The sequence below is a fragment of the Gymnoscopelus microlampas genome (assembly GCF_963454915.1).
Source record: "Gymnoscopelus microlampas genome assembly, chromosome: 11".
NCBI classification, from domain to species: Eukaryota; Metazoa; Chordata; class Actinopteri; order Myctophiformes; family Myctophidae; genus Gymnoscopelus; species Gymnoscopelus microlampas.
Genome location: NC_139948.1, coordinates 3,094,463 through 3,122,317, shown reverse-complemented (window position 1 = coordinate 3,122,317; position 27,855 = coordinate 3,094,463). Strand labels below are relative to the sequence as shown.

The window sequence follows — 27,855 nt, the reverse complement described above, 5'->3', positions numbered from 1 at the left end:
CCTGCTTCATCTCTCACTCAGCTAGGTGGTCCTTGGCCTGAAAACGTTGAAGACCCCTGATGTAGATATGGTAACATGTATCAGTGTTAATGAAACTCTAGCCTCTTTAGATTAGTATGAAAGGTACATTTACACTGTGTGACGTTTGTCTTCTTTCCTCAGGCCGAAAGACGTCACCGTCACCCTGAAAGCCAAAGGACAGCAGGAGAGAGGGAGGGGGAGGAGAGGGGAGGAGGAGGAGAGGAGGAGAGGTAGAGTGGCTCCAGAGGAGGTGCAGGAGAAGAGGAAGGAGGGAGAGAGGAGAGGAGGAGGAGGAGGCATGAAGATGGAGGCGAGAGATAGAAGCAGAGGAGGTGGGGGGGAGAGGAGGAGACATTCAGAGGAGGAGGAGAGAGAGGGGAGAGGAGGCGGGATGCAGGAGGAGCAGCAGGAGACGGGGAGGACCAAAGGATGTGTAGAGGGAAACGAGGATGGTCTGAGGTGGAGAGTTCACCAGCTGGAGAAAGACAAGCTACAGCTGATCTCCCTACATAACCAGGAGGTACACACTACTCCTTCTTCTTCTTCTTCTTCTTCTTCTTCTACTCCATCTCCTTCTCCTCCTCTTAAACCCTCAAAACTTAGTAAACCAGACCAGAGTTGTCTATCTGCTTTTTTCCATCTACACAAAACTTCTTCACCAAAAATGGCTGATCTACAAGCTCACAATGCATTGCAATGACACATTGTGAGCTTGCAGATCTGCTATTTTTTCCAGAATACGGATGTTTAATCTTCTTATTTTATTGTTAAACCTCCACCAAGCTATGTTGTGTTATGTTTTTGCCACTAGTCTGTCCAACATATCCCTGAAATCGCCATCATAATCCTGATAATGTTTTCATGTAGTGTCTGTTGTCCTTCTCCAGAGTGGGACACGACTTCATACTAACACGCAAATTATGAACATCTAAAATGTTGTTTTATGTGTATTTCCAAATGGTCATTCTAAAGGTGTGTGTGTGTGTGTGTGTGTGTGTGTGTGTGTGTGTGTGTGTGTGTGTGTGTGTGTGTGTGTGTGTGTGTGTGTGTGTGTGTGTGTGTGTGTGTGTGTGTGTGTGTGTGTGTGTGTGTGTGTGTGTGTGTGTGTTTCAGACGTCCAGTCTCCAGTCCCAGCTCGCTAAGCTGAGGTGTGAGGTGGAGAGAGGAGAAGCTGTGAGACAAACCCTGGAATATCAACTGACTGTAGAGAAGAGACACGCTGCTAAACTGTCTGATCTGACCGAACACACTGACGCACTCACTGGTAATTCTACTTCTACTAGAAACACCCCTTCTCCACTTGCTTGAAATGCTGGATATTTACTGGTATATTTATTATTGTTTGTGTCACGACATGCCGGTCATACTACAGTGTCACACAAAAGCATCAAAAGTAGCAGATCTACAAGCTCGAAACGCGCCGCGCCGCCAAGACCATACAATCTTGGCTCTGAACCAATAAGACCATACGATTCTTGTCTGCACATGTGCAACAGTCCTTGAGAACCTAAGGTTTTGTTTTTGCAGTAGTTCTAGTTACGTCAAAGTTCAAGTCATTTAAGCTCTGCTGTGCGCTCGTGCATGTGCTAGATATGCTATTTTTGCTTCTCGGGTCCCTGGAATGAAATATTTTGAGATGGGGATTGGCAGCCAAATACATATCATTTTGGGAGTCCTTGACACGAAACAGCTTGAGCTCCACTGATATAGCAACAGACATTAGAATCGGCCTCAGGTCTTACTGGGTTAAACCCCATGTGGTCCCTCAGGCTCCATATTAGTGTACGTTCTGTTTTCTGTTATAGTGGGGAAGGCTTTCGTTGAAAATGGCTGATCATAGCACGACACGTTGTGAGTTTGTCGATCTGCTATTTTCAACGAAAGCCTTCCCCACTATAGGGATGCTGTGGTTAATTACTGGGAAACACTCATTATGTCAGTGGTACACATACACAACTTGTTCTTTTTTGCGTGTGTGTGTGTGTGTGTGTGTGTGTGTGTGTGTGTGTGTGTGTGTGTGTGTGTGTGTGTGTGTGTGTGTGTGTGTGTGTGTGTGTGTGTGTGTGTGTGTGTGTGTGTGTGTGTGTGTGTGAGCAGTGCGCTGTGCAGAGCTGCAGCAGACGGTGTGTGACCTTCAGACAGCTCTGGAGGTCACCAGACAGTCCCGACAGCAGGACCAGCATGCACTGCAACAGGAAGTAGAGGAGAGAGACAGGCTCCTGTTCAGCGTCAACACAGAGAACGACAAACTACACACCCTGCTGCAGGTAACACACACACACGTGCGCGCACATCCGATCTTTCTGCGTTTTTGTACACATGCTTTCTCTCGCATCTCTCTCTCTCCTTCGTTCTCAGGAGCAGGAAGAAGTGATGGAGGGATTGAAGAGGAGGTTGGAGGAGGTGGAGAGGGAGAGAGAGAGAGACAGCGAGGCCCTCAGACGACAAACCAACGAACTGAAATACCTGATGGAGAGAGAAGAGAAGAGCAGGAAGGAACTGGAGGTACAGAGAGAGGGAGAGAGAGAGAGATAGAGAGAGAGAGAGAGAGGCTGATTTGGTTGATGGCTGCTGCTGGCCTAATAGACCATATTCACACGGCGGCCATATTGCCATTAAGTCAATGAAATGCCACCCAAGTTGCCACCCTAGTTGCCACAGCAACGCAATGTTAAATTCTAAAATGGCCGCCGTGTGAATATGGACTATGGAGCTCCACCAAAAGATACAAATGCATGAGTTTTATTTAGTTCCACCATGTTTTATTAGAATGCTCTGATGAAGCCTCTCTTGGCCACATGTTCCCAAACGCTTTCAGCTCAGAGTCAAATATGACATTTGGTGTCTTTCTGAGACCCAAACTTACAAAAATATCAAAAATATAATGTTTAAACATCAAATGCAAATAGTTAAAGCGGTACTATGTAACTTAGTTTTTTAATGAATAAAATGTAATTTTGTCCAATCTGTATGGTAGAGTATGTTAATACAATATAACTTTTACAATTGGGGTGGTTGTATTTTGTCTCCCTGTTCTTCTATTGAGACATTTAGATTGCGTCAAAGGTCATGTCTCACCTAGACACAGGATCTGACACAAATTCTGAGCTGATGGTCAGCAAGCAGCCAGGCTCTATTAGCTCCATGGTAAAAAAAATCTGCATTTGCACAGGAAACCAGGTTCAAATCCGGGGTAGAAGAGGAAAAGTTACATAGTGTAGCCTTAAAGCATAATGACACTTTGGTAGAGGTTGGGTTGTGTCACCTTGCCATGATGTAACTCCAAATACGGTACTGTATTAGTGACATATCTTCAAAGGTTACTCCATTGATTAGAAACTGATCATTCACAAATGATTCTCCTCATTGACTTACATTGCAGTGAATCAGCTCTCAAATACACCATTTTAGTACATAAATGAACACAACCAAAGCAGATTCTGCCAATGCATAAGATTATGAAACCCGACACAGCATTTAAAAGTGAAAATGTAAATTCCCTGGGCCCAAGAGTTAAACACTTTGAATCCCTACCCGCCTGGATCAGAATTGGATTTTGGATAGTTCAAAACCAATAAAATCAAACAAATCGCTTTGTTTTCCGATCTGTGATCTTAGAAATATCTCAGCAATCATTATGTCAATAAGAAATATAAGTTTGTTTGATTGAATCATTCACTGCCAGACTTATTTCTGGTTGCGTTTGCCCACTGCCAGTGATTTTATCGATTTTCTTACTTTTTTCAAGTAGGTACAGAATATTTATCTCCATTATCGCGACCTCGTTGACATTAATTGTCTGCCTTTGAAAATAGCATGTCTTGACCCTGCTGATTTTACTGTTTGGACGAATTAGATAGAAGATCCGGACTGGATGTAGCGTAAAAATGGATTGAAATTGATTTAATTTGTGAGGGAGGTCTGTCTGTTCCATCCAACTCAGCTGTGTGATGTGAATGTTGTTTGTAGTTGTCAGGTCAGAAGGCGAAGAGTTTACAATCCAACGTGGAAGCAGAGAGATCCGCTCACCTGGAGACCAAGTTCAACTCTGAGATCATACAGGTGACACACACACACACACACACACACACACACACACACACACACACACACACACACACACACACACACACACACACACACACACACACTACAAAACGCTTCAGTGAGGCGCGAGATGTGATGTGACAGTTAAGTCAAATCACCAGTAGGTGGCAGTAGAACACCATAGTACTGTAGTTAACTGATTTTAGAAGTCCATGTAGACCACTGGTTCCCAAACAGTGGGTCGGGAATAAAAATCCCTTTTTTCTTTTCCTTTTTTTAATAGAAAATAATAATAATCAAAGGTATTCCAAAAATAAAACCCTTTTTTAAGAAGTAGTGAAAATGTCTCTTTTGGATTTCAAGCTAAAAGGTTTGGGAACCACTGATTCTACACAAATCAGTGCAGAGCTGCACAGTAAAATCCTCAGTGTTAATTTACCTCTGATGGCCTACAAATGTACAGAGTTACACATGGATGAGTGAACACTGAGGACTTTACTGTGTGGAACATGTGGATACATACAGTAGGAGGACATAGTGTGCTGGGCTGCACACTGTTGTCTCTATTATTGCCCCTATTTAATGACTTTCATTTTTCAATCAATCTGCAAGTCATTTATAATACAAATGATAAAGTGCTAGTTATCTATTAATGACATTCAGCAAATGATCCAGCCTGCGGGGAATCAAATCCAATCAGACTCGCTGAGTAAGAGACCAGAGATGCAAATTAGCTATAGCCAGGGCCGGACTGGGACCAAAATTCAGCCCTGGCATTTTGGTCCGAACCAGCCCCCACACCGTTTTGTCAACGGGGGGGGGGGGTCCGTTTTTTTTGTTTTGTTTTTTGCGTGGCCCACTGGGCATATGCCCGGTACGCCAAATGGCCAGTCCGCCCCTGCCTATAGCTAACTCGTCAGAGTTTTCCCCCGGAAACGATATTTTTGGACCAATCACAACACTCGTTTCATTCACGGAGAATGTTAACAGATTTGTAAAGCATCAACGTCATTTCCTTGGGCGGTATTTCCGCCAAATGCAACCATTTCCGGTTGTCAACTTCCTAGACAACCAACATCCCAGGTCTTGCCCAGGGTGACTCTGACCTAGTTTGCTGGGCATGGCCCCTGTTAAAGAAAGAGAGAAAGAAAAGAATGCAGAGCATTGCATCCATGTGGTATCGGGTCTTCTATTTGTTCTCTAACCTTATGTGAGACTTCATCCTTACTCTGGTGTTGTTATAAAACTAAATTATGTTGTGTGTGTGTATGTGTGTATGTGTGTGCGTGTGCAGCTGCGTATCAGAGACCTAGAGGCGGCCGTGTCAGTAGAGCGGTGTGGCCACCAGGAGGCGCTCTCCAGCCTGGAGATGTTGAGGAGTCAGTTCATAGAGCTGGAGAGAGCTGCTGGTCTGGACAGAGATGCACACCACAAGTAAGACAAGTTCCTTCCATCCAAAACACACATGATGGAAACTGTAGTTTGCATCCAAACTCATGGATTTCAAGTTCTCAGTCATTTGGATTTGGAAGCATGTTGCGCAGCGACAATAGACGATGTACAGCTTGTAGATCGTCTGTTTTCGGTTATAATTTTAACGTTAGAGCATTTGAAGTGGTCAAACTAGCCATATGTTCAGAAGAGCATCTTCCATAAAATCTTAAAGCCTCAATCTTTGATGTGTTCACCTGGTTCGCAGTGTGTAGAATAGCAGGAACAATATTACTAAAACCCTCATAGTTTTACATATTGTGTGGTGTGGGGGGGGGGGGTCTCCTTTCACACTGTTTCACAATTATTGGTCATAACAAACATTTTCAGTTGTGAGATTTTATTTTGCTTTAATCCATGCAAACTACAGCCAGACCGATATCTATCGGTTTTATCCTCGGAACCCCCTCAAGGACCCCTGGTCGTCCCCGGACCCCACTTTGAGAACCACTGTCCTATAGACCACCGATTACCAATGTTTGGACCAAGATGTTGTCAAAAAGTGCAACATTTTCTAATCAATCTGAAAGGCTTTTATTTTATGTAGTTTCTATGTGATAACATATTTATTATAAGAGAAGAAAAAGGCAATAAAATGCTAACTTTTTGATGTAGATACAAAATAAACACATGAACTGAACTTTATGTAACATTCAAAAGTTTAGTCAAAAGTTTAGAAAATGTTGGATGCCAGTTGGAAATGGAAGGACTTTAAAGTGTGTGTGTGTGTGTGTGTGTGTGTGTGTGTGTGTGTGTGTGTGTGTGTGTGTGTGTGTGTGTGTGTGTGTGTGTGTGTGCGTGTGCGCAGGTTGCAGAAGGAGTACGATCAGTGTAGATGTGAGCTGAGCGTCGCCGTGGAGACAGAGAGGAAGAGGAGCTCTGAGCTGATGGACAGACTGGAGGAAGAGGAGAGACAACACACACACTGTCTGTCACTGTTACAGCAGGTACACACACACACACACACACACACACACACACACACACACACACACACACACACACACACACACACACACACACACACACACACACACACACACACACACACACACACACTCATTCATATGCAAGAGCTGTTTGTTTTTAAAGACATTAATGTATTCTCCATCACTAAGTTGTGTGTGTGTGTGTGTGTGTGTGTGTGTGTGTGTGTGTGTGTGTGTGTGTAGGCTGGGAAGACACAGTCCTCTATAGAAGAGACGTACATGAACTGTATAAACCAGATCCAACACACACTACAGCAACACAACGTTGCAACAACACACAACGCAGGTAAGTGTTTTTTTTGTTTAGTTTTTCCTTGACCACCAATGAACAGAATGAGATTTAGATAGCATGTTGTTTAGACCAGTGGTGCTCAAACTTTTTCATGTCAGGGTCCCCCAAAATGATATGTATGTGGCCGCCGACCCCCCATCTAAAATTATTTTGTTCCAGGGACCCCCAGATGCAAAGATTTGTGTTAAAATGTTCGCTTTAAAAGAATATGTATATTCAAAGATTTGCACATATTTTCACGATTTAAAAAAAAATAGCAGATATACAAGCTCATAGCGCGGCACCGACGCCAAAGTGTAAAATAATGCTTTTTAGCTCAAATCTAAAAGTGACACAGATGCGGCCTCAGGTCTTATTGGGTTAAAAATAAAGATTCAAAGATGTGCACAAATTTTCACGATTTTTTTTTTTAAGTAGCAGATATACAAGCTCATAGCACGGCAAAAAGTGACGCGCTATGAGCTTGTATATCTGCTATTTTTGAGTGGCCAAAGTATAAAATATAATATAGTTTTTAGTGGTGTTTACGTAGTGCTTTCGAAGCACTACAATACAGTACATTGTTCAGGTTCCCAGATTGCTGTGATGTTGACTTGTTTGTTTCCAGAGGCTGCAGATAGACAGGACACACACACGCACACCGATGCTGTTCTACTACTACTGAAGAACACACTGAGCTACTACCAACACACACTGGACAACACTAACACACAGGTACGCAAAGAACATTGGCACCGGGTGAAAAGGGGTTACAAAATCATGGGGGGGAAACAAAAAAACAAAAAAAAGAAATGGTCATCTAGGATCATAGAACCTATCATCAGTCTAAACAGTATAATATCCAAAAATCTATAGGTCTAAAATGCCAGGTCTACAAATGAATGACCTGGTATCTGTCTGCATAACATTCTATCTACATCTTTTTAGCCTATACATAAGCCTGCAAGGTCGTCAAGGCACAACTACTGTCCAACTACTACTGCCAATACACACAACACTAACAAACAGATACACACAAGTAGTCCAGGGGCCAAGCAATATTTTGGTACCACCTAAGGTGACCGTAAAGTTTTTGTATTTTTTTGCCTACATGTCTCTAGTTTATATTTTGGTATGATAACCCTTCCAATCTTGTAGCTTAATGGCAGTTATCACTACCTACCGGCTAATGTATCCGGTAGGAGACACAAAGTAGAATCTTTGTGTCTCCTACCGGAAATACACCCGGGCATAAAATTATTGCGACAAAAAACAAAATATATCCATGTATTCAAGGCTTCATGGGGTGTGCAATTGATAGAAAATGAATCATTTTTTGGGTGAACTCCTCCTTTAAGTTTCCCAGGGGGACTTTCTACCCATTCAGCTATGACCACCCTAGACCGAAGGAGGGTCAACTTTTACAAGCTTATGGAAAGCAGTCTTTTTGCAAACACCAAAAATCTGAGAAGTTATCAATTGCACACCCCATGAAGCCTTAATACATGGATATATTTTGGTTTTTGTCGCAATAATTTGATGCCTGGGTGTATTTCCGGTAGGAGACACAAAGATTCTACTTTGTGTCTCCTACCGGATACATTAGCCGGTAGGTAGTGATAACTGCCATTAAGCTACAAGATTGGAAGGGTTATCATACCAAAATATAAACTAGAGACATGTAGGAAGACAAAAATACAAAAACTTTACGGTCACCTTAGGTGGTACCAATTTGTGAAAATATCAGTGTTGGCCCCTGGACTAAAGTGCCTGTACACACATATTGTGACAATATCTTTCTTTCTTTCTTACGTGTTAAAAGTAGCGAAAATAACAATCTACAAGCAATAGATCATTGACATCCTCCAATAACTAACCAAAGCTCTGTGCCTCTGTAGCTGTCTGTGCTGTGTGCAAAAAATCGCCCAGTTCTCCTCCAATTGATCTGCATTTGCACACAGCCATTGACCATTACCATGTGCACGGAACACCGAAGCCCGTTTTTCGCTTTCCCCAAATGTCAGCTGTTTATTAGCGTTTTTATGTAAAAGAATGGTTACGACTCCCCAGCTGTGGGATGGCCTTCCGACCTATGGGATGAATGATCAAACTGCGCATGCGTCGAATCCATAGACCCACTGTGTTACACTGTTGCCGTCTGCCACAAGCACACACAGAGAACGTGCCTAAGCGGCGACGGGACGTGCGCGTGTGCGGTTCTTCCACAAGCACACACAGAGAACGTGCTTAAGCGGCGACGGGTCCGTCCGGCCGTGTGTGTGGGTCCAGGATGCCGCGACGCGTGCGGGTCCGTTCGGCCGTGTATGTTTGTGTGGGGACGCGGCGATGGGACACGCGCGTGTGTTGGAACTGTTGCAGGTACCAACAGTCACTTTCCATCCGTGGTATACTATCTGTGCACAGCGCATAACTCAAACTCCATATACTTTGGGTGCTCATATCCCCCGACGGGTATGGACTAGTAGTATTAATCAATAAGTTATGTGCATAAATGTACTCCCAGGTTTCCTGTTCCGGTTCATTTTCCCATAGCTTCTTTTGATATCACTGTGTAACGGTTTGTTACTGTATATTTGTAGCTGTCTTACTGCATCTTAGTGTTTAGCTGTTTCTTGCTCTAACTATGGTGTGTGTGTGTGTGTGCTTGCGTGCGTGCGTGCGTGCGTGTGTGTGATTGTGTGCGTCAGCTCCAGGAGTTGCTGTGTGCCTCAGAGAGACTGGAGCAGGACAACCAGACTCACAGACACATCAACTCACAGCAACTCAAACACATTGAGGTACAACAAACACACACAAACACACACACACACACACACACACACACACACACACACACACACACACACACACACACACACACACACACACACACTCTGAGGTACATCCTCTCATCCACTTCACCAAATGTGTCACAGTTTGAGCCGCCCAGTCCTCTGGATCAAGTCTTTGTAGAACTTTTCTACCACCGATCCATGTTTTTCTTTATTTCTGTATAACTTAACCTTGTCTTTTAAAGAAGTATAAAAATCCCCAAATTGCTGACATTCCCAGAATTCAAGAAAAACCTCAGCGTTTTAACAAAATTCCTTACATGAAAAAAATAAAATGACCCCAAAGAAATACATAAATTATTCCAAACTTTGTCGTACAGCAAAGAGCAAAAATATCAGATCTACAAGCTCACAACAAGTTGGAGCTCTTGTACATTTGGAGCTCTTTCTACTTTTATAAAAAAAAAAGAAAAAATAGGTTTATTAATGGGTTATAAATGTGATTAAAAACAAACCAATGGAACGAGGGAGGGAAAACGTCAACATACAGCTAAGCATCAAGTGACTGCTAAAGTGACTTTACAGGACTTGTCCTTGTGACTCCTCCCACTCGTTGGACTCATCTGTCACATGTCCCCAGGAATCTGACCTGCTATTGGCCAACACGAGGGAGGAAGTGACGCACCTACGCCAGGAGAGCTCTGATTCGTCGGCGCTGACACACAGGCTCCGGGTGGAAGTGGAGAGCGCCCAGCTCACCCTGGAGACAGAGCGACAGGGCAGGGAGGAGGAGAGAAGGAGAGACAGGGAGGAGAGGGAGAGAGAGAGCGAACAGAGGGAGAGAGAAAGGGAGGAGCGGGAGAGAGAGAGGGAGGACAGGGAGAGAGAGAGGGAGGAGGGCAAGGCGGAGCTCCAACGTGTCTCAGAAGTCTTCCAGAAAGAATCCAAGGTACCCACAGGTTTATCTGTATCAGTGGTGGGAAAAGTACTCAAATTCTTTACTTAAGTAAAAGGATCAATACTGTAATGTAGAAATACTCTGTTACAAGTAAAAGTCCGGAATTCAAAATGTACAAAAGTATTGGTATCAAAATGCATGTATCTGCAAACATGCATGTGACACTAATTATACTATGGCCTGTCGGCCAAGGTGGCCGGCCCCAAAGTTGCCTAGCGGAAACCCTGGGTGGTGGACAGGAACTTTATCCCTGTGCTACCCAAGCAACCGCTTAAATACTGAAGAACTAAACATGGTGTGTGTGTGTGTGTGTGTGTGTGTGTGTGTGTGTGTGTAGGAGCGTGAGTCGTTCCTCTACTCTCTGTACCAGCGTTTGGTGGCGGGCTGTGTGCTGTTGGACGCCTCCCAGTGCATGCTGGGTAACTTCTCGTGCTCGGAGCTGTGTGACGTCATCGTAGAACAGGTCAACACCCTGACCTCTGACCTCAGCAGAGCCAATGACACGGTGAGTTTACACCGTACACTCCTCAGTGTTCATTTAAAGGTAGGGTACGTGATATTTTTTGGGTCAAATATTTGTTTTTGTTAAAAAGGTTAAAGTTCTATATTCTGATAGTAATCATTGCTACAGAGCGTTTGTTCGGTCACAGGGGTCTCTCCAGCTCTTTAGTAAACAGAATAGGCCTATAGTACATTTTCAGGTAGGTGACAAAATGTAAGCCAATCAGGAGAGAGCACTGAAAATGCATCTTCTGTTTATTAAAGAGCTGGAGAGACATGGAGACTCCTTTTACTGAACAAACACTCTATAGCAATGAGTACTATCAGAATATAGAGCTATTTAACACTTATTTTAACCAAAGTAAATCACTTAACCTACATTTTAACTCAGAGTTACACATGGATAAATGAACACTGAGGATTTTACTCTATGAGTGTGATCATGATTATATCTGAACTCTTTGGGTCAGAAAAATACCTCAAATTAAGTTATAAATCCCATAGCCTGCAATTGGCTGGCTGGTTGCCATGCAGGTTACCATGCCAGGTTACCATTAACCAGAGTTCAAGGTTCAAGGAGCTATATTGTCATTCCATTACAGAACGAAATGTGTTACCTAGGTCCTGGTCATGGCAGAATAAATAAAATACACCTAAACACTACAAAACTAAAAGTGCAATAAAAAACAACCGTATAAAAGCAGCAACATTAAAAACAGCATTTTTTTTTTTCACTATATTTTTATCCCACGATTTTGTAACCCCACTTTTTACAACCAGTGCCAATTGTCTATGTAATCCTGGGCACTACCTTCCCTCTGCCAACCTAGGGAGGCCAGGGCCGAGCTCATGCCTCCTTCAATGCATGAGAGCCAACTGACCTTCTTGTCACCTGACAGGGGAGAGTTTCCCTGGTTGGACGTAGCGCGTGGAAGGAACACGTTATTCCAACCAGTTCCTTTCCCCTCCATCAGGCGCCCCGGCTGGCCAGGGGGAGGCAGTATAGTGACTAGGATTACTGCATGTTTTTGTGAGGGTACCTACCCTAGGGAACACGGGGAGAACATGCAAACTCCACACAGAAAGGCCCTTTCGCCAACCCCACCTAGGGTATGGGCACTGGAGAAAAAAAACAGCATTCAAAAAGAATTCCAGTTCATTTCTTAGTGCAGAGTTCACGGGTAATTCTCACAGATCACTAGATCACTAATGCAATGATCATCAGAGTTCAAGGTCAAGAGTTCATGATTCTCACAGCTTCTGGGTACTGTAGAAGCTATTTATTTAGCCTGGTGGTACTGGCCTTGATGCTACACAGCCTGCTGCCCGAGGGGAGGGGGGCAGACAGACCGTGAGCAGGGTGGGTGGCATCCTTCATGATGCTGGTAGCTTTATTCCTACACCTACTGGTTCGACTCCCTCGTTCTCGGGCGAATACCGACAATGAGCCACTCAAGACCAAAATGTATATTGTGATTAAATCCACATTGCCTATCTATAGTTCCAAGCTGTTCATAAAAAAAGTGACAATAAAGAAATTATTTAACATTCATCTTTTCTCTCTGTCTCTCTGTCTCTCTGTCTCTCTGTCTCTCTGTCTCTCTGTCTCTCTGTCTCTCTGTCTCTGTCTCTGTCTCTGTAGATGGTGCAGCTGCAGAGTGTGTGTGACAGTAAGAGTGTGTGTGTGCGTGAGCTGCAGAGGAGTCAGCAGTGTGTGTTGTCTCGTCTGGAGGAGAGCGTGCGACACAGGGAGCAGGCCTGGGACACGCACAGGAAGGAGATGGACCAGCAGCACACGCACACTGTCACACAACTACACAACAAAGCACAGGTAACACACACACACACACACACAGATTGCTGAAACACACACACACACACACACACACACACACACACACACACACACACACACACACACACACACACACACACACACACACACACACACACAGCTAATCAGCACTGGACCTATCAGTGCCAAACGGTGTATGCACACTGCTACTACCACACACAAGTACACCCACAACACTTTTTTCACCGTTTTTTTAATATAATAAAGATATAAAGATCCACATATTAAAACATAAAAAAAACCTGTACTGTATCTGTCGGCCCGCGGGTCTGAGAAAGACACAGACATTCTCTGTTTTTTCGGGAGATCGATCGTATGCATTAACTTTAATTTCATGATGGAAGTTATTGGAGCTCTGATTGCATTGAAACCTTGGCCAAATATGGACTACATCATAGACACAAGTCATAGACAACTGACATAATAGATGACTATTTTCACAGGCTGGTAAGAGATCCACATTGGAGCAACTCCGTTCTTATGTGGATCCCGAGATCCGCATGATTCAAGTTTGATTCCTTTGCGTGATTTAGATCAGTGGTTTTCACCATTGGGGGGGGGGGGGGGGGGTTCCAGGCGATCTCCAGCTAAAGTAGTTGAACATAGCATCACAATCATTTTAACCACTTTAACCTTTTATACTCTACAAGCTCATAGCACGGCACCGAGTGTCGCGCTCTGAGCTTGTAGATCTGCTATTTATCAAAAATCTTGAACATTGGTGAACATTTTTACACAAACCTTTGCTTCTGCGCAACATATTTTCAGATGGGGGTTCGCGGACAAATATTTATCAATTTGGGGGTCCTTGACGAGAAAAAGTTTGAGAACCACTGATTTAGATTGATGAAATACACATTTCAACATGCAATGGAGTTTTTCTGCACAGTTGCATATAAACATTGCATATTATTATATATACATTAAGAAGGTTGATTTAATTACAAAAAAATAAATAAAAATGTAATATGATTAGTCAGTTTATTATTCAAATCAGGGATTTTATTATATATTTTTCTTTTAATAAAAATGATGACATCATAAATGACATTGGAAGCTTGATTAGAAAACCTCAATCAGAAAAAGACATGGGACACAGCTGGCATGTGCACAGCAGGTGACAATCATCCTACATACACAACTCTCTCTCTCTCTCTCTCTCTGTCTCTCTCTCTCTCTCTCTCTCTCTCTGTCTCTCTCTCTCTCTCTCTCTCTCTCTCTCTCTCTCTCTCTCTCTCTCTCTCTCTCTCTCTCTCTCTCTCTCTCTCTCTCTCTCAGCTGTATCACTCTCAGGTGGAGTCTCTCCGCCTGCGCGTCTCCTCTATAGAGCGCGAGCGTTCCGCCGCGACCTCCGACCTCGCACGCCTGCGGGGTCTCCTGACCCGGAGCCGAGGGGCACGCGCCACGCTCCTCGCCACGTGCGCGCTCCTGGCCGGCGCGCTCGTGCACACCTACCGACGCGCGGGCGCCCTCTCCGCACAGCGCACCCTGTTCTATCGCCTCCTGGAGGAGAGAGAGGGAGTGGAGACGGAGGTCAGGAGACTGGTGGAGGCCCTGGGCGGAGAGGAGGAGACAGGAGGAGACACAGGAAGTATGGCTGCAACTATTCATTATGTTTCTTAGCGGTTATGCTACTGATTGCTTTTTTCGATTCATTGAATAATGGAGAGGCACACTTTTTGTGTAATAAAAAAAGGGCCTCACTAATATAAATAAATTTAAGTTGACGATTAATTGTCACTCAAATAATTGCGATTAACGATTTTAATTGTGTGTTTGGCGTTGAACATTGGAACGCCATTGAGGCCTTTTAGGCGTCGTAATCAAAAATTGCACAGGGCAGATATAACAAATAACTGAAATATGCAAAGAAATTATTGACATATTTAATAATTGTATGGATGTAAAAATAGCAGAAATAGCTGATCTACAAGCTTACAACGTGTCACGAAATGACGCGTTGTGAGCGAGTTTTCTGAACAACTTTACAGAATTGTCCATGTTCACTATAAAAAAAAACATTTCTCAGCCTCTAGCAGAGGTTCTGCATGTTTCAGCTCAGTGGGTTAACTAATTGATCTGAACTTGCACATGGCATTGACCATTAGCATTTGCACACAGTGACGTGGCCCGTTTTTCACTTTCCCGAAATGTAAGATGTTTATTAGCGTTCGGCGTTTGGGCTATGGGTTCTGTTGTCATGGTTACAGCCCAGCAGGCTATGGGATCTCTAGCCACTTGCTAGACTTGGCTTATACACGCACACACACACACACACACACACACACACACACACACACACACACACACACACACACACACACACACTCTGACACACACACACACACACACACACACTGCGTAATAACTGTGTTATTAGCACACTTAGGGTCGTAAATGACCGGGTTATCACACACACTCACCACACCTTGCTGTCACCTGCATGTGCTAATGGTCAATGACCTATGCATACCGAGCTCATCATAACCCAAAAGTCTGCATATAGTTTGACTGCGCACATTGCCGGGTATGGGCTAGTATATATTTATATAGCATCATCTAAAATAGGCTCTATGCACAGCAGCAATATTATCACTTCCTTCACAGGTGTTACCAATGATACTAATGAAGGCTCTGTTCCATTTAGTGTAGCACAGTGGTTTCCACGATCCCCATAACTCTGAGAGTGTACAAAAACATTTGTACACTCTCAGAGTTACACACCCATAAGGAGGCATTTGGAAGCCCATGAGGGTCCCTGAACCCCAACTGTAGACCCACTGGTGTAACAGAGTGTTTCCAGTGAGCCAACATGCACAATATCAGCACCCTGACTCTGTTTGACCAAGAATGGAACAGAGCCTTCATTAGTATCATTGGCAACACCTGTGAATGTCTTCACAATATGGCTGCTGTGCATAGAGCCTATTACATGCTGTGGTTGTGTTCCCGTAATGAAAGGTATAAGGTTAAAACAAGTCTAAATGGGTTAAATTATCTTATGATTAATTCAATGAACTGTTCCGCCCCTAGCAGGAGGAGAGCAGAGGACGGGGAGAGGACTGCGGAGGTGGAGGAAGGGGGTGTGCGCCGTGCTGGCGGCTAACAGGCTGCTAGCGTTAGCCAGGAGCTCCAGCGTGGCGCTCCGTGTGGAGAGGAGAGGAGGAGAGGATGGAGGGATGAGGAGAGGAGAGGATGAGGGAGGGAGGAGAGGAGGGGAAGAGGATGGTGGGAGGCAGGCGGTGTGTGTGTGCGTCTGTGGGCAGACAGCAGCCAAGAGGGAACTCACACCCACAACAGGTAGGCACACACACACACACACCCACACACACACACACACACACACACACACACACACACACACACACACACACACACACACACACACACACACACACACACACGCACACACACACACAGTTATAAGAACGCATTAGTCATAATGCTTTATAACAATAATCATAACACATTATAATATAAAGCATGCTTTAATGACTTATACAGTCATGTATAAATGCAATCTGATATGCATATAACACTGTATAATTACAGTTATAAGCACTCGTAATGCAATCACAATACATTATAAACCAGTTTATAATGACACTTTCTATGCATCCCATGTTAATTATCATAGTTGTAAGACAATATAATCAGGGGTGCACATAACTTTTTAGGTCTGGTACGCAGAAGAGCACCTGGACATGTGACTTGGTGCGCATGGCGCCCGTCCCGTTTTGTCAACGGGGGGGGGGGGGGGGATTCAGCACGGACAGTTTTGTCAACGGGGGGGGGGGTTCAGCCCGGACAGTTTTGTCAACGGGGGGGGGGGGGGGGCGAGAAAAAATGGACGCTCTGCTTCTAAATTCCGCCGATTTTCGCCGTTTTTTTTTTCCTCACGCTGTTAGATAAAGCCCCCAAGGTTGGTGCCCTGTTGTGCTGCGCTGGTTTTATCCGCCAGATTGGGACGTGCGTTCATCATCGGTGACGAGTGCCTCTAACAGCCGCTGCTGGCTGCGTGCACGCAGCGAGGCAATGCGAGGCGATGCGAGGCGACGCGAGTCATATCTCTACCCCTGTGCCTAATGGCAGTACATGGGGCCGACGGGTGCTTTAGAGTGATTGTGTGAGTGTGGCTTCAGGAAGTAAATTCCTAGTCTCGATCTCCAGGCTTTTATTTTTTAGTTTTGCTAAAAAATAAAGCTTGGAAATTCCTGTCCCAGCTGTTGGTCCGCAAAAGCGCCTCGCGTCGCCTGATGTGGTGCGCATTTTTTATTTTGGGTGCGCATGCGCACCTGCGCACCAGTTATGTGCACCCCTGAATATAATCATGTTATAATGCTTTATAATCACCTTATAATGCATTGTCATCACTGTTAAAATGCATAATACTGTCATAAGTCACTATAAGTGGTCCTTTGTTGCTTTAAATAACTATAGAGACAATTATAATAATTGACCTTAAGTCATTATATAATTCTTTATGATGATTATTCTTATAAAGCATTATGAGCATTAATGAGTTCTTATAACTATAATTATACAGTGTTATAATGCAGATTATAATACATTATAAGTATGTTTATAATGCATCATAGACATGGGAATGTCACTTGTTATGCCATGTAGACATGGCATAGCAAGTGTTACCTAAAAAAAGGCCATATATTTTCAAACGTATTCAAAAATAGCGCGATGTGATGCGTTGTGAGCTTGTAGATGTAGATCAGCTGTTGTGCTATTGATAAGTGATGGCCTATTGTGGCCTTCGGTATATACTGTAGATCATTGTCTTTCTTTGTATATGCAAGTTATTTGTCACATCTGCCCTGTGGTTTACAAAGTTAAACAGAAATGTTCCAATGTTTATTGCCAAAAACACAATTGAATATGGCAATTAATAGTCATAGTCAAGTAAAATGTTATGATTCTGACAGCCCTACACACGCACATGCACGCACGCATGCACACACACACACACACACACACACACACACACACACACACACACACACACACACACACACACACACACACGCCCAAAGAGAAGAGTATAGGACATTTCCGTGTGTTTTCAAATTGTAAGTTCATGTACTGTATGTGTGTGTGTGTTCCAGATAAGGAGGATGATGATGAAGAAAAGGAGGAAGGTGGTGGAGCAGGGTTTGTGCGCTGGCTGCGGTCCAAACATTTCTCCTCTCTCATCCTCTCTTCCATGACACAACTGCAGGAGGTGCAAACGCACACTGGTAACCACACACACACACACACACACACACACACACACACACACACACACATAGCGCAGCACTCGGTGCCGCGCTATGAGCTTGTATATTTGATATTTTTCAATAGCCATAGAAATCTAAAAATGACACACGTGCTGGGTTAATGGATGGTGTCAGGGAGTAGTAGAATGAGAATGTTCCCATGTTTGTTCTAAATGTGTGAGGTACCAGGTCATGGTCGCTCCCTATGCAGTGTTAAAGAACGGCTAACTTAAGGCGCTATTGTACCCTATATGCATCGAAGTTTCTACGAGTTTTGAAGCTAAACTGGGCATATGGGCTGTCTCTCAGGAACTGCTTGTTCCTTGTGTTGTTTAATTATCAAGGTGTGAAAGAAAGGCTTTTTTTTAATTATATTAAAAATATTTGTAAAGACCTTTTCACATCTGGTTACATTTGGCTACAGCACCATTTAATCAAAAGACATCTTTTTGGAATGCAGTGCATTCATGCATGTGGGGGGGAAAAGCCTGAGAAAAGGCTAGATAGTTGTTCTCTTGTTCCCAGCAGAGATACTGTGTAAGTGGCTTACATTTTGCTACTCTACCAACAGACATCTATTGAAATTGCACTGTAGTTAAATCAAATGTAGTGCGCTGCATTTGTATGTGATTTTGTTATGGTCCAAAGGGACAGTATGACAGGAGATACAGTCGGCCCCCAGGTATTTTAACCCATTAAGACCTGAGGCAGAGTCTACAGATGTCTTCTAAATCGGTTTTCTGAAGAAAAAAAACATATGCTGCTATATCAGTGGTGCTCAAACCTTTTCATGTCAAGGACCCCCAAAATCATATGTATTTGGCCGCGGACCCCCATCGCTAAATATTTTATTCCAGAGCCCCCCCCCCCCCCCTATGTATAGGGTATTAAAGGATTTGCCCACATTTTCAAGATTTTTCAAAAATAGCAGATCGACAAGCTCATAGCGCGTCTTCGTGACACACTTTGAGCTTGTAGATCTGCTACTTTATGTCTCTCTCACACACACACTCAAATGTATAGCTAAGATCTCCCTGGTTTTAATAGGTTCATATTTTCCAATATGGCCCCCTTTGAATAAAGCTAGGACACCCCCTATCTAAATATTCTGTGTACAACTTCAGTTCCATTGCATTGTGGCCTAGTACTATTGTTCATGTTATTATGTCTCTGCCAGGACATTAAACCTGGTTCTAGCCACAATACACATGCAGTCATACACCAACATTTACTCAAATAATAGTATTTACACGTATTTACCATTGTTGTTTACTATTCATCACATGTATCATTGTTGTTTACTATTCATCACATGTATCATTTAATGCCAAAGAGTGTGAATTAATTTGTAATTTATTCAGATAATGTTTGAACATGACAAAAATAATCACCATCAGTGAATGTTATTTAACATGGAATATCAAAACCCACATAATAATCATTACTTCATAACAAGACAAAATAATACAAGAAAACTCATTAATAATCCTCATTTGTCGCATGAAATTAATTGTATGAAGAGGAGAACATAATATTAAATACTAATTGCAATTAATTGAGATAATTGGCATAATTGGCATAATCATCATAATCGTCATAATCATTTCCATGTTGAAAAATGTTCATATATTTTCAAAAATAGTGGAAATAGCCGATCTACAAGCTCAAAACGTGTCACGGTGTGACACGTTTTGGCTTGTAGATCGGCTATTTCTACTATTCATATAAAGTATAAAGTTGTTCAGTTATGTAAGTTATTTGTCATATCTGCCCTGTGCACTTTTACAAAGCCTAAAAGCCAAACAGAAATGACATTTTTATATCTACTGTTCCAATGTTCAACGACAGAAACACAATTAAATTGTTAAACGCAATTATTTGAGTGAACCCTTTGAAACAGGAAGCCTTTTGAGCAACATTTCATTGCCGTCTTAAATCTGCAAATGTTCCCTAAAACTGACAGGAAGTGATTCATCTGATTAACTGTATTTATTTTAAAGTAAAACAGCCGATTCAATGACATCTTCTCAATAGACAAGATAAACATATGAATCGAGTGACAATGACAAAGCTTAGGAACAACACTACTGGCTTCTGATGGCTCTCAAATTTTTAATTCAAGGAGCCACATAACTCAAGAGTTACAGACGTATAGGCGTCCAAATGAATCCTCAAGGAACCCTGAGGGTCCCTGGACCCCACTTTGAGAACCACTAGGTTATAGTATTTGCATCAACAGAACAGTTTACTTTTTGAATGTTGAGAATGTTGACCTTTTAGATTAAAACAACAAAACAATTATGAATATGATTCTGGAGTCATGAGAGACGACCCCCAGGGTTTGATCTACTCAAGGTCACACAACTCAGCACTGTCTCCTTCACCAGGCCAAAACCCAAATCCAGCATAGAGGGGCTGGGTGAACGTGGCCTGGACTCTGTGGAGGAGAGTCATGTTGTCAGAGACTCTGTAGAAGGACAGAGTACCTGCACTGTGATCCAGGTACACTCCTACTCTGGAGGACACAGGACCTGGGATCATATTTAAAGATTTGTTGTGGTTGAAACTATAACCACCTGGCCCACACCGTAAAGACAAGGCTATATCACTGAATGCAAATATACTTAGATCAAATCGAAATCCGTTGACAACTTCATATTGGGATCCTGTTCTGCTGATATCCTTGTGTGAGACTGCTATGTCAACAAGGTTTCCACTCCACTCTACCTCCCAGTAACAGCGTCCAGTCAGACCCTCTATACTCAGAACCTGCATCGTGGTGAATCTCTCTGTATGATGAGGATATGATTGTTTTTCAGTCATCATTGTTACTTTTCTGTTCCCTTTAGACAGAGACAGATAGTAGTTTGCTGTGTTTGGATCCAGTGTGATTGGAACTTTATATTGTAAGAACTCTTCTCTGGTCTTGGGTTCAAGCCAACCAGGAGTTGTGTTGTGGTGTCCTAAGAACCGCTCCCCGTGTGTCGACTGGGGCTGAACACTGCTCCTAAGAGAATGTGTCAAAGTAATTACAAAGAAAAGGATCACTACAAATGCCCTCTTCATTTTTTTAATTTTTAATACGTCCTCTAGTTGTTTTTTTTCTGGCGGCCTTGACAGTAAAACATCCACTCTTTTCACCCCCTCTGAGACGTTTGTCCCTGCCTCTCTAAGACTGTCCTCTAGTTCGTCCCTGATCTTTGACACCGCCACAGTCACGTCTTCAAAGGATATCTGAGGACGGACATTGCTGCTCACTGGGTGTGTAGCTTCGCTGATCCGTGAGAGGGAGGTGTAGCGGTGTAGAAAATGGATGTCATCCTCTATGTGTGAGATCTGCTCCAGTTCAGCATGTCTCCCCTCCAGTTCAGTGACCTCCTGCTCCACGCACTTCCTCTGTTCTTCAGCACGACTCGCTTCACGTTTCTGCTGGTCTCTGATCAGCTCCCTCACCTCAGATCGTCTTCTCTTAGTGGAAGTGGTGAGCTTATTAAAGACAGTGATGTTCTTTATCTCCTTGTGAAGCACCTTTGCCTCTTTCTCTCTCTCCTGGATTCTCTGCTGGAGGTTCTGCTGGCTCATATCAAACCTTTTCTGTCTCTCAGCCCGTTCTGTTGCAGCTGAGATTATATCATGCCCTTTGTGTTCCTCCATGGAGCACAGAGAACAGATACACTGCTGATCAGTACGACAGAAAAGCTTCCTCACCTCATCGTGACGAGAGCAGATGTTCTCCCAAAGCTCGCCGGAGGCTTTGACCAGCCTGTGTGCCTGTAAGGCGGGGGATCGATAGTGAAGCAGGAGGTGGGCGTCACAGTAAGAGACCCGACACTGAAGACACGTCTTCACAGCTTTCTGTTTTCTCCGGGTGCAGAAATCACAGGCCACATCTCCAGGTCCATCGTAGCAGTGATCAGGAGAAGCAGCTATAGTCGTCTTCTGTACATCCATCCTGTCAGCCAACGTGGTGTTTTCTTCAGAACGGGTCTCGGGACAAACGTCTACTCTACTTAGTGCTGCTGTGCAATTGTACTGCGTACTGTCTGGAAAACGGGTAGAGGGCAGTTTGGCTTCTTCTCCTCAATCCTCAGAGATCACATGACATGGGAGTGTGTGTGTGTGTGTGTGTGTGTGTGTGTGTGTGTGTGTGTGTGTGTGTGTGTGTGTGTGTGTGTGTGTGTGTGTGTGTGTGTGTGTGTGTGTGTGTGTGTGTGTGTGTGTGTGTGTGTGTGTGTGTGTGTGTGTGTGTGTGTGTGTGTGTGTCGGCGCGCCGCGTGGGAGAGAGAAGCATTCACCCTGTTGAAACATGAGTCAGTGGTTTAATACCAGATAAGGTGAAATGTGTCTTAATCTCCCTCTCTCGCTCTGAACCCCGCCCCCCCCCCCCCCAACAATAGAGGTGAATAACAGTTTCAGAGGAAGACTTGAATTCAACTTTATTTGGACGTCTACTACTCTTGACTGACAGATGTCGATAACCCAAGAATAAGAACTTCTTTTTGTTTAGCACCTTAAGAGCCAGGACAGTGGATAAAACAGTTTCTGGAACTGTCACGGTTTAAATAGTAGCACACTATTTACACTAATATACAAGCTCAAAGCTGGACACTTCGTGCTGCGCTTTGAGCTTTTACATTTGCTATTTTTTGACATTTTTGAAAGTGTGAGAACTACTGCTTTAGAAGGCATTTGTAGAATCGGTCTCAGGTCTTCATGGGTTAAAGTCAGCCCCATCTTTACCGGCTGTCAAAGTGATGAACACATGAATGTATCACTGATAGGCTCTACAGGACTTTTACTTGTAATGGCAGAGTATTTCTAGATTGTGATAAAAACTACATTGTACTTAACTCTAACCATGAACTTCTCTCTGGGGTTAGAATGGACCCTCATGGGTCTATATACAGGTCCATTTGGTTCCATTTTTTACACACTCAGAGTTAAATGAACACTGTCTCACAGTGTAGATAGATGGGGGGCTCAGAGATAAACATCGTATCAAATAGGGGCCTGTAGTCTTAATGCATATCAAACTTGAGGGCCTTGATAAAAAAAAGAGAATGCAGAGAATCACTGGTTTAGCAGATCATTGGTTCTTAACCTGTGGGTCGGGGTCCCCTAAGGGGGTCCCCACATGATTTGGGGGGTGGGGTCCCCAGATGAGAGTGAAGTGACAATTTAAGGAATTTAAAGACCTAAAAAGGTTCTAATACCTAAAAAAAGAAGGGAAAAAAAAAAGACAAAAGACCATTACTGCATAAAAATAATCAACAAACTATACCATAAAAAATGTCAAACATTGGCCAAATTGTCAATTAAGGTAGGTTTAGGCATAGTTTCTGTGAGGTTAGGGTTAAGGTTAGGTTTAGGCTTCATTTCTGTGAGGTTAAGGTTGAGGTTAGGGTTAAGGTTAGCTTGCCTGGAAACAATCTCCATTTCCCCTTTTATGGTTCAACAAAACAGCTTCTGATAACATTTTAGGTGAGAAATGGGCCATGCAGTTTCTTTATTATTGATTAATTTAACATTTGCAACATGAATGAATTGGTCATTCATGTTTTGGTTACGAAGAGTATTCCTTTAAGTCCTGTCCATATGTACAATGTAGGCATTTAGCAGACCCTCTTATCCAGAGAGACTTAAACAAGCAAGGTAAACGCATACATCAAATGCAGAGAGACAGTGTAGTGTCTCCAGAAACTAGGATCACAGGTAAACCTAGAACCTAGAATCAATCTAAACAATATACTACTATCACAATAATAATCTGTACATTGAAACTATAGGATATCAGGTACAATGAACATATGTCTAAATAACATGCTATCTGAATTACATGTTAACCTTGTGGTAAAAAAAACAACAGAAACACAAGAACAAATGACCAGGGTTAGTCTGCATTGGTCGCCAAAACTAGGTCAAGTGCAACGGGCTGAGGTGGAGTCTGAAGAGGTGAGAATTGGGAGTGAATATGTAGTTCTACAGCCTGTTGAAAAGTGAGGACAGTAAATGCCACTGCATTTCCAAAATGTTCATCTTTCTACTAAAATGACCAAATGCCCTCACAAAGACAGAAGAGTGCTCTCACCACACACACAATTCCTACTATCTCGTCTTCTTTAGACTCCACCCATCCAGAAGTGACGTCAGCAGCTCGGGAAGGTTTGTCCCACCTCTTGGAACATCTTTTCAGCCAATCAGACGTGGTTTCTGGTCCAGCCCCCTACAGAGGAAACCAGTGTTCACTTGTGGTTAGGCTGGGGCGGGGTCTGGCTCGACTGACAGCTCCACCGCCCAATAGGAAGGTAAGACTTTCAGGTTCAGATACAAGCAAAATTCCTCTACTCTCTTCACACCCTGTTATCTGCTTGCCCGGTGTGTCGCATTGTTCGGCGCGATCGGGATTCGGTACCCAGCATTGGATGATGTCAGTATTGAGACCATCAGCATTCCAGGGAAATTGAAAAAGGAGCGCTTGTTTTCACCCACCCCCCCAGGCAATTCTGTAGAATTCTGTATTTGAAAGCATGACTGTTAAGATCATTTTATTGTGTTCTGGCTTTTAACATTTGTTTTATTTTATCCACGACACACACACATGCACACGTGGATAGTAATCCATGAAAAGATCTATTCTCACCCTATCGGTTTACAACTCGGACGGCGCTGATTCGACGAGCAGACCATCGGCCGGTCAGCGCGGGCACTCGCGCCTGGAGGTGCTCGGGCGTGCCTCCTCGGCCTCAAGCTCTGCTAAGTCGGCGCGCCTCCGTCATGGACAATAACTATTATCACGTGTGCGTGTGAACACGTGTTCAGCGTTCCCCTAGCGTAGCTTCCTGGTTGCCACGTGGGGGGGAACAACAGAAGCCAGGTCCGCCTCGCATCAAAGCCCCGCCTCGCGCCTCCTCCTCCTCCTCCCGCCGCCTCGCATCAAAGTCCCGCCTCGCGCTTCCACCTCCTTCTCCTCCTTGCGAGGAGGAGCGACTTGCGTAAAAAACCCTGTCTCTAAAATCCCCGCCTCTCGCCGAAGCCCCGCGCCTAAAAACGAGCGCTCCTTTTTCAAATTCCCTGGAATGCCAATTTCCCTGTGACACATATATGTTCATATTTGGGCATAATCCAGTCACTTAACACGTTGAGTGCCAGGCACTGACGGCAGGGATCTTATGTCCATATATGGGCATTTTACTGTACGTGCCGATTTGCACTGACATGGGGCATGTCCATTTGTGGGCTGATAACGCAGTCCTTGCTGGGATTATTGTGTTTAACAGCGTGTCACACATGTCCAGTCCATATTATGCAGTATAGGCATATCTGCGCGCCCGCCACAGACAGACGAACATGCAACTTGAACTTTATACTGTGGGGGGGGGGGGGGGGGGGTTTGTTGCCTTCTGATAGGCTCTGCACAGCAGCCATATTGGAAAGAAATTGGGCCTCTTCTTACTTCCTTCACAGGTGTTACCAATGATACTAATCAAGGCTCTGTTCCATTCTGGTCAGGGTGCTGATATCGTGCATGTTGGCTCACTAGAAACACTCCATTTTGGTTCCCAAATGGATCCTTATGGTGGGTGTGTAACTCTGAGAGTTATGGGGGTCTTTGAAAATAAGACAACCACTATGCCACACTAAATGGAACCGAGCCTTAATTAGTATCATTGGTATCACCTGTGAAGGAAGTAAGGAAGGGGCCCAATTCATTCCCAATATGGCTGCTTTGCATAGAGCCTATTGCCAGGCTCTACCCACACAGCTACCCCCCACCCCACCTACATAAGTGGTTCAGACAAAACAATGGCTGCGTATTTTTCACCTGAAAAGAATGTCGACGCAACAACAAAGTGTTAAACGTGTCATTTTTCCTCCAGACTCTGGTCTCCTCCCTGCAGCAACACTTCCTGCTTTTCAGCCAACGGCTGCACTCCGCTGAGGTAGAGAGGCGGTCCCTCCGGCTGGAGTTGGCCAATCTGAAACGAGCGTCCAAGGGTAGCCGTGGAAACCACCGCCACAAGGACCCCTGTGACGTGGTGAGGCTGCCCACCGCACTGCCTGAAATTATATATATATTTTTTTATTTTTAATGAGAGCTAATATAGTATGGTGTAAAGTAACGAAGTACATGTACTCAAGTACTGTAATTAACTCATTCAGTGCCCAGCTTATTTATGGAATTTTGGCTCTGAGTGCCACAGCCAAAATTCATTGTAAAAAAAAAAGTGCTTAGGAGCCGAGATACAGCCTTTTTCAGTAAGAAGATAAAGGAGTAGTTCACCCAAAAAAATACTTATTTTCCATCAATTGCACACTCCATGAAGCCTTGAATCCATGGATTTATTTTTGTTTTTGTGGAATTCCTAAGCCAATAATTTGATTCCCGTCTCCTACCGGCTAATGTATCTGGTAGGAGACACAAAGTAGATTATTTGTGTCTCCTACCGGATACACATCAAATTATTGGCTTAGGAATGCCACAAAAACAAAAATAAATCCATGAATTCAAGGCTTCATGGGGTGTGCAATTGATAGAAAATAAGTAATTTAACTCCTTTAAACAAAGAGTGAATGGAGCAGCAAATCTTCAAATCATCATATCTTGGGTTCTGAACATTTTTTTTTTGGACGTCTTAGACATCCAGTGGCACTGAATGAGTTAAGTACAATTTTTAGGTTTTTATATAGATATAAAATATTTTACTCCACTAAAATGATATGAACACATTATTATTACAAAACATACATTAAGCACATCAGCCGTATATATATTTTGGCCATTTGAAAATAGCAGATCTACAAGCTCACAATGTGTCGCATCGCGACGCATTGTGAGCTTGTAGATCTGCTATTTTCAAAAGATTTTTTACACATTTCGAAATGGGACATTCTGCACAATGAGTACTTTTACTTGAGGTACTCATTGTGGTACTTTAAGTATATTTTGATTGTGTGTGTGTGTGTGTGTGTGTGTGTGTGTGTGTGTGTGTGTGTGTGTGTGTGTGTGTGTGTGTGTGTGTGTGTGTGTGTGTGTGTGTGTGTGTGTGTGTGTGTGTGTGTGTGTGTGTGTGTAGGTGCCGGTGGAGCGTTTTGAGAGTGTGTGCGCGGAGCTCCGCCAGGCGCTGAACAGAGAGCAGGAGGCTCAGGCTCTGTTAAAGGAGCAGTCCGCTCAACTACGCACGCTAACCGCACAACTCAACGCGCACACTGCCGACACGCAACGCACACTGAGCCAGGCTGCACAGGTACACACACACACACACACACACACACACACACACACACACCATAACACGGACAAATTAGTTTAGTTATTTGTGTGCAAGTCTATTACTAACTAGCCTCTATCTCCAGGCTTTTATTGTTTAGTTTTGCTAAAAAATAAAAGCCTGGACCAGCGCGTCGGTGTACCCGGTATAGGAAGTGTTTCATTTCCCCAACCAACCAGAGTGCAGTGGGCGTCGCTCGTAATGTTGTGTTGACGGGGCGGGGGCTGACGGACAGATCGGTGAACCAATGGGATCAGGCGCATTCTCTCCGCGCTGATTTTAAATCCGATTTTAAATCTGTCTGTCTGTCTGTCTTTCTTTCTTTCTTTCTTTCTTTCTTTCAGTGTCTCTGAGTGTCAGCTCTGAACGATCACAGTTCTTCAGATCCGAG

The 27,855-nt window shown here is 43.7% G+C and overlaps 1 protein-coding gene across 1 annotated transcript; it reads left to right on the top strand.

Moving 5' to 3' along the window:
- Nucleotides 1-325: 325 nt before the first annotated feature.
- Nucleotides 326-27,855, top strand: LOC311055805 (coiled-coil domain-containing protein 171-like; the record flags this gene model as incomplete). Its single annotated transcript, XM_084072074.1, has 24 exons — nucleotides 326-541; nucleotides 1,135-1,285; nucleotides 2,119-2,288; nucleotides 2,380-2,526; nucleotides 3,991-4,083; nucleotides 5,363-5,502; nucleotides 6,368-6,506; nucleotides 6,732-6,834; nucleotides 7,448-7,554; nucleotides 9,528-9,617; nucleotides 10,252-10,350; nucleotides 10,444-10,560; nucleotides 10,907-11,074; nucleotides 12,713-12,901; nucleotides 14,204-14,516; nucleotides 15,962-16,072; nucleotides 18,043-18,174; nucleotides 20,534-20,697; nucleotides 21,562-21,676; nucleotides 21,854-21,968; nucleotides 24,389-24,500; nucleotides 26,073-26,231; nucleotides 27,270-27,440; nucleotides 27,809-27,855. 24 exons carry the CDS (start codon nucleotides 326-328, stop codon nucleotides 27,815-27,817), a joined length of 3,330 nt encoding a protein of 1,109 aa, XP_083928200.1. The 3' UTR covers nucleotides 27,818-27,855.